Genomic DNA, 10,287 nt, shown 5'->3' on the forward strand with positions numbered 1-10,287 from the left:
AGTGCTCCCTGGCTGTCATTCCCACAAGTGCTTCCTGGCTGTCATTCCCACAAGTGCTCCCTGACTGTTATCTCAGTCTTCCCTGCTTTGGTCTCTCATCCTGCATTATTTGCAATCACATGCTTTTCGGGTTCACTGCTAGTTAGTGGAGCCTGCAGTGCAGGACTTGAGACTGCGATGCTAGGATGATGCTCTTCCTTCATCACCCTTGTCCCTCCTGAGAGAGCACCATGATCTTCTCAGCTGCATGCTACTGTCCAGGGTTTATTTCCCTCCACTTTTCCTCATTCTGTAAAGAAGACAGTAAACTTACTGCTTTGTAAGTCAGTATTTTTATTCTGTTTTGTTTTTTGAGATAGGGTCTCAACTATTTAGTCTTGAACTTGCTGTACAGACCAAGCTGGCCTTGAACTGGGAGTGGTCTTCCTGCTTCTGCCTCCCAAATGCTAGACTTACATTTGTGTAGTGCCATGTTCTATCAAACAAATCACTCTGGGGTGGACTGCAGGTGAGCAGGACTGGGGTGGAGGGTGGACTGCAGGTGAGCAGGGCTGTGGGGTAGAGGGGAGCAGGTGAGCAGGACTAGGGTGGAGGGTAGACTGCAGGTGAGCAGGGCTGTGGGGTGGAGGGGAGCAGGGCTGCAGGGTGGAGGGTGGACTGCAGGTGAGCATGATGGTGAAGAAGGAGCTGAAGCAGTGTGCAGAAATCAGCACTTGCACATATGAGCATGACAAATAGCACCACTGTTTTCCCCCAGAAGACAAACAGCTGCTGAGGCTAGGAGAAGACAGACCATTTGCCCTCCATGTTACCTCTGCCAGGGAACGCTTTCTGTCTCACCAGCTCTGTGCACTGGAAATCACTGTTTCTGACCTGGTTGCAGGTTATCTTTGTTTTTCAACTCCTAGACTATCTACACTGCTAGAACACTATTTCAGAACAAAACATCCACATAGCCTAGTCACACAGCATGCACAGAGTGAGTTAGCTGTACAACATGGGTTTAGTGAATGCTCATAGTGTGTCAGGCTAGGGAGACAGCAGGCAGAACAGAGCTAGCAACAGCAATCCATTGAATTACTCAAGAGCCTTAAATGCTGCACAGTGATTGGAACAAGACAACAGTAAAGCCTTAGAAGGGAAAAGAAATGAAGCAGGACTTGATGGTCCCTGGGAAACTGTGCTGGAGAGTCTGTTATAGAGACTTAGCACATTAAAACCAGGTGCCCAGAAAGGGAGGAGGGAGCTGAGTAGAGATGGGAAGGCAGGTGAGTGCATTCCAGGCAGAACAGAGTAAGTGTGAGGCTCCTGATGCAGAGGGGTGTGGGGGATGGAGGGGGTGGGGAGAGGTTAGAGCAGGGGAAGAGTCAGATACTGAAGTCTTCTGTCTCAAGGTAAAATCCTTTCCCACTTTTTTCTGACTTCAGTGAAATGGCAGCCACAGGAAGGATGTGAACACAGAGGTGTCATGTTATATGGCCCAATGTACGGAAAATCAAATGAACTTAAATATCACAAGCAGGAAAACCACCTGGAGGGAGACTGTGATGTCAATTTAATAAAGGTGACAGTGATTTTGACTAGGGCAGTAAGGATTTTGGAAAATGGACCCATGCTGTATTCTGAGGGTGGAGCATAAAGGCCAAGAGATGAAAATCATACAAAGAATGCCCCAGCCGTGGAGGACCACAGCCATGCAAGTGAAAGGACCCAAACCAGGAGTCGGGTTGGACAGGTGCTCCAATTCTGAGAGCAGCGAATGAAGTCAATCGTCGAGAGAACAAGAGTGTATCCCTTGAGATTAAGGAACACACCCTCTTTTCAGTGGGATTTCTGGGGACTGAGCCTAGGGTAGGCCTTAGCCTATTTTACTATTGATCTACATCTCTACAGTTCCTTGTATTTTGAGACAGCATCTTATGTAGTCCAGGCTGGCTGCCACCTCCTTATTGCTGGAATTACTGATGTGTGCCAGTATATCTGGCTTTTTAAACATTTGTGATGTATTTATTTGGTACAGTGTGATATTTTGATATATGTATATAGTGTGAAATTATTAAATCCATCAACTTATTTGCCACTTCTTTGTGTTGAGAATATTCTAGGTTCTCTCTATTTTAACATATTTTGAAATATATCATAAACATTGCTGACTGTAGCCACCTGATGTTCTGTAGACTGAGCTTATTTTTACTATCTAATTTTGTAGTGATTGGAATAACATTGCTTCCAATTTTTATTGTAAAAAGGCAGAGCAATGAAGTTAATGCTGAAAAGAGTTTAAGAATCAAATGTGATAATTACATGAAAGTATAAAGTGGTCTCATACTGAAAATTCCCAGAAAGTATGCTGACTGACTTCATTTTGACCATTCAGGACATTTTTGCTTCCAGGATGAAACACTTTTTGTATTTGAAATACTATTAATAATTAATTGTCAAATTGAAAGTACTTTTTCTAGGAAGGAACCAGAAAGCTGTTAAACAGTTTGTTATAGTAATGTTAAACATGGTCTGTGATAATGAACTTGTGTTCAGTTTTTTATAATTTGTATTCTCCATTAGAGTACAGTTGACATCAAGGAATGAGGACTCAGAGATTAACTAGAACTACTTCCCAGCTAAATCGATTGATCAGTATTAAGTTATTCACTCTACAGATAATTTGGGTGGCAGTCAAGATGATTGGTGTTGCTAATATTATAGTAATTGAGGTGTACATAGACCTTGTTTTTATAGTGGAATCTGTTAGAGAAGAGAGATCTCAAGTTTGCCCAAATAACTACTGTGCTCAGTGAGTTTGTGTTAGTTCATTTGTAAGGGCTGCAGACTCAGACACCTGCAATGCACACAGCTTAGGTGTAAGTGGACAGCATACTGAGCTTGTCGGGAGTGGAAGTGGCCAACATGAACTGATGGTTTGTGCCCTGGGGAAGGGGTCCACCTGCAGGCCGATGGGAACAACAGTCTATTTTAGTTATATTTCAGAAAGATTGAACAATCTGATGGCTGTCTGAAGTATTACAGCTTAAAAACCTGATTGCAGTCTCAAGTATTACAGTTTAAGAAACTTTTTGTATATTATTTTAATTTGAAGTGGTTCATTGTGTATACTCACTGTTCATAGTTGCTTGTGCCATAGGGATGTTTTTGTGTGTGTTTTGAGATAGGATTTCTTGTGGCCTTGAACTAATTCTGTAGCTGAGGATAACCAAGTGCCTGGTTCATCTGCTTTTATTTCTCAAATCATTGGGATTGCAGGCACACTTGGATACCATTGTTTTTTTTTCTTTTTTAAAGGCTTTACAATATCCAGTTTAAAAATGGTTCGTCTTTTATACATAAGGTATCATGCTTATTAAGTCAAATTTTCTTAAGAAAAATTTGGGAAGGGCATTGTTCTTTTTTGATTTCTTCATTTGTCTTGTTCTTCAGTTCTGTTATTTCTAGATTCTTTTGTTCATAATTATACATTTTGTTTGGCAAATACCTGTGTGAGTACATGTGGGCTGTAAAAACTCATTAGAACTGGAGATTTATGGGGATAGAGACATGGCTCTCTTGTTAAACTACCTGTCTGCTTCCTTTGGGCTCTTTCTTATCTACAAAGTGGAAATAAGTTAAATGCTGTGTGATGTTACAGGAATGAAATAAAATATGAACCTCATTTCTGATTCATTCTCCTTACTGATAACAATAGCTTTGGCAAGAATGTACGTTGGTAATCACTCCTCGTTAGAAAGAGTTGCACTTTTACGAGAAAGCCTTGGATGTGCTGACTTAACCTAGGGCTCTGTTGTACCAGAGATAAACAGTCAATGGGAGGAAGAACCATCTTATGCCTCAGATCACACAGACACACGTAAGTGCCTTTCCTACTTATCTGGAACACAGCTTCAAAGTCCCATCATTTTTCTTTGATGATGGTTGGAGCTAGGAGTTGCTGATAGTTAAATCCTTCCTCTATTTTGCTGATAAAATGTCCAGGGAAGAAACAAGATCACATGGGAGGTTATCTTCCCTTCCCCCGTTTGCTTTCTCCGGATATGTTTCTTAGGCATCATCACCCATGGCCAACTCTTTGATAAACATGCAGTGTTTCATGTGTTGGGATGTTGGAGCTGAAGGTTGCTAGGCTACCGTAAACATTCTCTGTCACAAGAGACTTATGGTCCCTTTGGGAAAAGTCTGTAGTGTAAAGTCAGCAGTAGTGGCTGTCTTAGGAAAACTGCTTCTCAGTGGCGGTGGTGAGATTGGGTGGCAAGAGGGGAAACACTGGGAAAGCAGTGGACCAGGCTCTGATCCCCAGCTTACATAGGGAAGGGTGGACTAAGCCCAGAGCCTCAGAGCTGTTAGAACTGGTTGGAAGTAATCCCAGCACTTGGGAGACAGTGACCAGCTTGGACCACGTGATGAAGTGCTGTCTCAGCACAAGGGCTATGGATGCAGCTCAATAGAGAAACCTCAGAGCATGTAGAAAGGTGGGAAGTGCTACAGGGAATGCTCATGCCCACAGAGCATTCATCCTGTTTCCTTCACAACATGTAGGCAGTTTTAAATGAGGACTTCTTCAGAACATTCTTAGGCACAGGTAGAAGAATGTCAAAGAAATTAGCAAGTGTTAGTTTTAACAAGGGATTCGAAAAATTCCCTTCTTTCTTTTATGGGAAGACTGAGCAGTTTTAGTAATGCAAAGGTTTTTCATTTTGGTTGCATCCTACTTCATGTTTAAGACCCAGGGAAATGCTGTATTAGTAAACAGTACCAACTGCATACACTGTGTGGTACAAAAGTTTATGCAATAAATAAGTCTAATTGTGTGAACATGCTAGTATTTATGCAGTATGACTTTATTGCATGTTTCTGATATCTTGTAGTGTCTTCCAAATTTTTTGACTTTTCCATGACTCCTTTTCAGTTTAATAATTTGTAATCAAGCCACTGGAACATAATCACTGGAACGTAATCTGCTGTTTGATATGAGGGTAATACTCGGGTTTATCCCACCTATGGGTGGATCATGTTAGAATTGAAAGGAATTGCTTAGACCAAATATTGCTGAAACATATCTTCCTTGTCCAGAAATGATATTTTCTAAGATGTCTGTGGTGAACCAGTAGTTGAGCAAGTTTAAATCTACATAATGTTTAAACATGATAAGCAAGCATCTTTAAGTGCCAGAATCAGTGCTGCTCTCCCTGGACCCCAACTCCTAGCATGTAACACCACAGGGCCTCTGACACACGTGATGGTCTTCCTTCCTCAGTTACACGGTGCAGCAAACAGCAGCTTCTTCTCTCTTGCTCTTCCTTTATGTTCATAGGCACAGCACACAGCCTTTTCATTTGTAAACACAGTTTGTGGGCCAAGTGAAACAAACAACCAGAAGAAAATAATTGTTTTTACATTGATGAGAACTTCTACTGATTGAAAGGAAAAGTCTTAGGAAGAGAGAGATACCGAGGACATGCAGTTGAGCCATGGCAGAGGCCCCCAAACTGAGGTAAAGATGCTTAATGTGAGGGCTGGTGGTTCTCAGAAATAGCAAACTGAGAGGCATTTCCTGTCAAATTGACAACACTTTCAGTGCTGTGGAGGTCTCATGAGGGTGAAAGAAAACTGGTTCAGTTGCTTGCAACTAGAAGTTTCTTCGACCTTTTAGCATGTTGTTGAAAGCATTGAATTTGAATTTGAAGTGTGTTTTCCCTTTACTGACTTAGTTTGGGAACCTTTTCTGTAGAAACAAAAGTTCCAGCTCTTAGGAATGTTGTATTTCACTTCCCAGTACCAAGAAACAAACAAAACCAAAACCAGTCAGAACTGAGCTATCCCAGCAAGCAGTACAGCAACAGGAGGGCATTTAATGCAACATCATCAGAGATAACACCAACCAACCGCACTCCCCAAGAGACAGGTCACCCGAATGGCTTTGTATGCGATGGATTAAACCATTCTATGTGCATATATGGTATGGTATATAGACTACCATTCTATGTGCATATATGGTATGGTATATAGACTCCCATTCTATGTGCATATATGGTATGGTATATAGACTACCATTCTATGTGCATATATGGTATGGTATATAGACTACCATTCTATGTGCATATATGGTATGGTATATGGACTACCATTCTATGTGCATATATGGTATGGTATATAGACTAACTACTGGCTAAGTCCTGCAGGGTGGCAGGATAGGTGCCGGTGTGCTGTTGCGGCCAGTGTGGTGTCATTCTGTTAATGGCAGTTGTGGAAGAAGGCTGACCCTACACACATATTGTTCAGGGCTTCACAGTATGATAAGACCCTTTGCCTAGTTCTGCTTGAACCACAGCCTTATGGTGCTGGATACTCAGTGGTCACCAAAGGTCATCCTGAGATAGTGGCTCCATGTTGTATTATGCCAATGAAAATTAAAAAAATGCCAACTCTGCTGAGAATAGGCAAAGTGGAGGAAAGCTCTGTTACCTCTCTGGGCTAACAGGGACTGGACCAGGGGAAGGCCACATGCTCTGTGCTCGGTGCTGGGTGCTCTGTGCTCTGTGCTCTGTGCTCTGCGCTTGGTGCTTTGTGCTCGGTGCTCGGTGCTCGGTGCTTTGTGCATGTCCCTTTACTTAGCCCAGCCAGGGAGATGACTGTGCATGTGCATTGTTTTTGTGTCGTCTGCCTGGTTCAGGGTGGCTGAAGCTGCCTTTGTCCTTCTTTGGCTCAAGCTTTGTTGCTCCTGACCTTGACTTTACCCTGTTAGTCACTTGGGCAACATTTGGACTTCCAACCTTGTATCTCAAGGTTGTGCATTAGACTGTTTTGTTGTTCTCACGCTCATGTGACTAGGTGTGTCGTGCAGCGTCGCCTCTCTCCCAGCCACCACTATGTAGTTCTCTTGGTTACCTCATATTTAGCTCCATGTCTAGAGGTGGTCTAACGTGGTCTCTTAGGTGGAAGCTTCTTGTTAGAAGTGGTCTTAGAAGAGAAGGACACTACCTTAGCTAGGGTTAGGATGGTGATGAAACACCATGATCAAATGGAACTTGGGTAGGAAAGTATTTAAGTTAGGTTTTCACAACATAGTCCATCATTGAAGGAAGTCAGGACAGGAACTCAAACAGAGCAGGAACCTTGGAGGCAGGAGCTGATGCAGAGACCATGGAGGGGGCTGCTTACTGGCTTGCTCCTCATGATTTGTACAGCTTGCTTTCTTATAGAACCCAGGACCACCAGCCCAAGGATGGCACCACCCACAGCTGGGCTGGGCCCTCCCCCATCGATCACTAGTTAAGAAAATGTCTACAGGCGTACCCGCAACCTGATCTTATGGAGACATTGTCTCAGTTGAGGCATCCTCTTCTCTGATGACCGTAGCTGTGTCACCCTGACATAAAGCTAGCCAGCACAGACACTTGCACCTCACGTTCCTCTAGGGCTTTGTGGTAGCCATCTGTCCAGCTGACAGTGACCCAGAGCCCTGGCCACTTCTCACCTGTCCAACTTGATTACGTCATTCTCAGTTCCAAGCCTCTGATTCATCACCTCAGTGTGTCAGATGCTGCTGTTGCAACTCTGTGTTCTTTTTAACCAGCCTCTGTTTTCACTGCAGCCTATGTGAGCAACTGGTCCTTCCTACTACCAATGCAGAGCTGGCTTATACATGCGTGGGAATACTCATGAGAACAAGCAAACAAACGAAACTCACATGTGTTTGTGTAATAGCTTGTAAAACCTAGGTAGAATTATCTACCAAAGCCTACCATCATTTAATTGTATGATCCTGTGTGTGTGTGTGCGTGTGCGCTCTGAATCTCTTGCGGATTCTCGTGTGCATTTTGAAAGCATTCAGAATGTCTCATATTTTCCAACAATAGCACAGGTTTAACAATCATGCCTTTAACCTTTTAACAAAATTAACATGCCTATAAGAAAAACATGTTACAGAATGTTCTATACAAGAAACGAGTCTTAAGTGAATGTGAGACTCTTAGATTTGATAAAATAATTGATTTTTTAATAGTACTCTCTATGCACTTCAAATGAAGTACTTTCTCACATGCAATAAAGAGAATGTCTCAGTAACTGGCATAGTAAAGAAAGCATTTACCGTCTGTCTTACTTGAGTTCTGGAGGGAGGTTTGCTAATTCAGCGGTCCACCTGTCCTGAGCCATTTTCTTTCTAATCGCCATGGTCACAGATTATGTACATCATGTCTAAGCATCATCTTACAGAGAGGCAGAGGAAAGAAGAGTGGGGCCTTCCCCGCCACACACTCTCATTTGGGCAGGAAATTATTCCCTGCTTCTCAGTACCATGAGTTAGAGCTGCTGAGTACCCAGCCCTAAAGTAAGGTAAGCAGACCAGAGCCCAGATTGCATACGACGCCCTATGCCCATCCCTGCAACTGGAGGAGAGGCCAGCTGTCTCTGCTTAGCTGTATTCCATGTTAAATAGTAGCCGTTCCTTGCCAGCAAGATGGGTGGGTAGGAATTAGCATTGCAACCAGTTATGTGAAGACATTTGTGTATCCCGAGTCACAGGTATCTGTGGAAAAGTAAGGTTTAGTCTGTTGCCCTTTGAGAGAGAAGCAGATTCACTTGAGAGGCCTGTGGCTCTGTAAGTCCTGTCCTCACAGATGCAGGAGGGCAGCAGGTGGCTCTCAAGCAGGAAGCTGCTCACTGTACTTACTTTTGTCCTGAATATAGTCTTTGGTGATTTCCGTCTGTTATTTAGCTCCAAAATGAGGGGGGGGGAGGAGGGAAGAGAGAGAGAGAGAGAGAGAGAGAGAGAGAGAGAGAGAGAGAGAGAGAGAGAGATTGATTTTAAAAAATTTCCACTATGTAGCTCTGGATGTCCTTGAACTCACCTTGTAGACCGACCAGTCTGGCTCTGAACTGACAAGAGATTTATTTGTCTCTGCATCCCAACTGCTGGGACTAAAGGCGTGTGCCACCATGCCCCGTAAAATTATAGTATATACTTTCAATGGTCGTTTCTGATCGTTTTACACTAATTGGACTTCCTCTCATAGGTGGATTCTCCACTGTTTTCCTGGTGCGGACTCACAGTGGGATCCGCTGTGCACTGAAGCGAATGTATGTCAACAACACATCCGACCTCAACATTTGTAAAAGGGAAATCACGATTATGGTAAGTGAGAGAAAGTTTTGTTTCAGAAATTTGGATCCCTTTCTTTCGGACTTATATCACAGCATTCACAGTTTTTTAGGCAAGTTTTGTATCAGTTTATACACACTTGCAAAGCTTGAAAGGTCGTTCAGTTAAACTGTTCTGTGGGAATTGACAGTTGATGGTGCCTGGCCACGCGTGAGCCTAAATGCCAGGGTCACTTTTTCCTCGACTGCCCAGTGTGGGTGCAGCAGGCAGGGCGCTCACTGTAAGTGTGTGGGACTGGGAGGATAGAACACTTTACAGAATTATGTAATGCACACCAAGTTCACCTACCCGACACTTTAAGAAATGCAGTCTTCCACATACATGACTCCTTCTCTGTCTTCCGTTCAACTGGTCTAGGCACTGTTCTTCTGATGCAGAAGGGGACTCCCATCCTGAAGGTGGTGACTCTATTAGCTTTCCACACAGTCTACATTCATCTTGTGTTTATAGCCACAGACAACAATTTGTGTCCCCCCCCCCATTTCAACAGCGCTTTTCTCACCTGGTTTTCCTGTGAACTTTACAGTGTAGGGCCAGTTGTCCATCATTAAGGAAAGTTCTTACTAAATACAAGTACAGTAAAAACATCTTAATAGACTACTAACAACCTCAGTGCTCTTGGGACCTTTGGGTTCGCACTTCTCTTCTCTGTCCTTCTCAGTTCTTACCTGCGTACATATGCACACATGTGTGCATTCACTTAAGCTCGACCTCTGGTAATAGAAAATTAACTCATTTAGTTAGCTCATCCATAGTGTGGTATAATCACTACCTCTGTAGCTTCAATACCTTTTCATCACCCCTAAAAGAAAAGCCCTGCCCACTTTCCTGCCCATTTCACGGTCCCTTCATCCGGCCCCTAGGGAGCACCCTGTCTGCTTGGGACTTCTGCTCTGAATACTTCTGATAACTGGGGCTGTACAATGGGTTTTCATTTTTTCTTATCTCAGTGCTTGTGAGGTTTGTAGACATTGTAGTGTTCCTCAGTATTCCATTTCCTTTCTTTTTTTTTTTTTTTTTTTCCCTTCCGGTTTTTCGAGACAGGGTTTCTCTGTGTAGCCCTGGCTGTCCTGGAACTCACTTTGTAGACCAGGCTGGCCTCAAACTCAGAAATC

At 43.3% G+C, this 10,287-nt stretch overlaps 1 protein-coding gene across 2 annotated transcripts in view; it reads left to right on the forward strand.

Annotated features, from left to right (window-relative positions):
- Window positions 1-10,287, forward strand: part of Bmp2k (BMP2 inducible kinase) — a 104,679-nt gene that overhangs the window by 22,337 nt on the left and 72,055 nt on the right. For both annotated transcript variants that reach the window (XM_021210741.2, XM_029545532.1), the window contains exon 2: window positions 9,027-9,145. In XM_021210741.2, coding sequence (XP_021066400.1) covers window positions 9,027-9,145 — 119 coding nt within the window. The remainder of the gene's footprint in view (window positions 1-9,026; window positions 9,146-10,287) is intronic.

Source organism: Mus pahari, chromosome 13 (genome assembly GCF_900095145.1).
Source record: "Mus pahari chromosome 13, PAHARI_EIJ_v1.1, whole genome shotgun sequence".
NCBI lineage: Eukaryota > Metazoa > Chordata > Mammalia > Rodentia > Muridae > Mus > Mus pahari.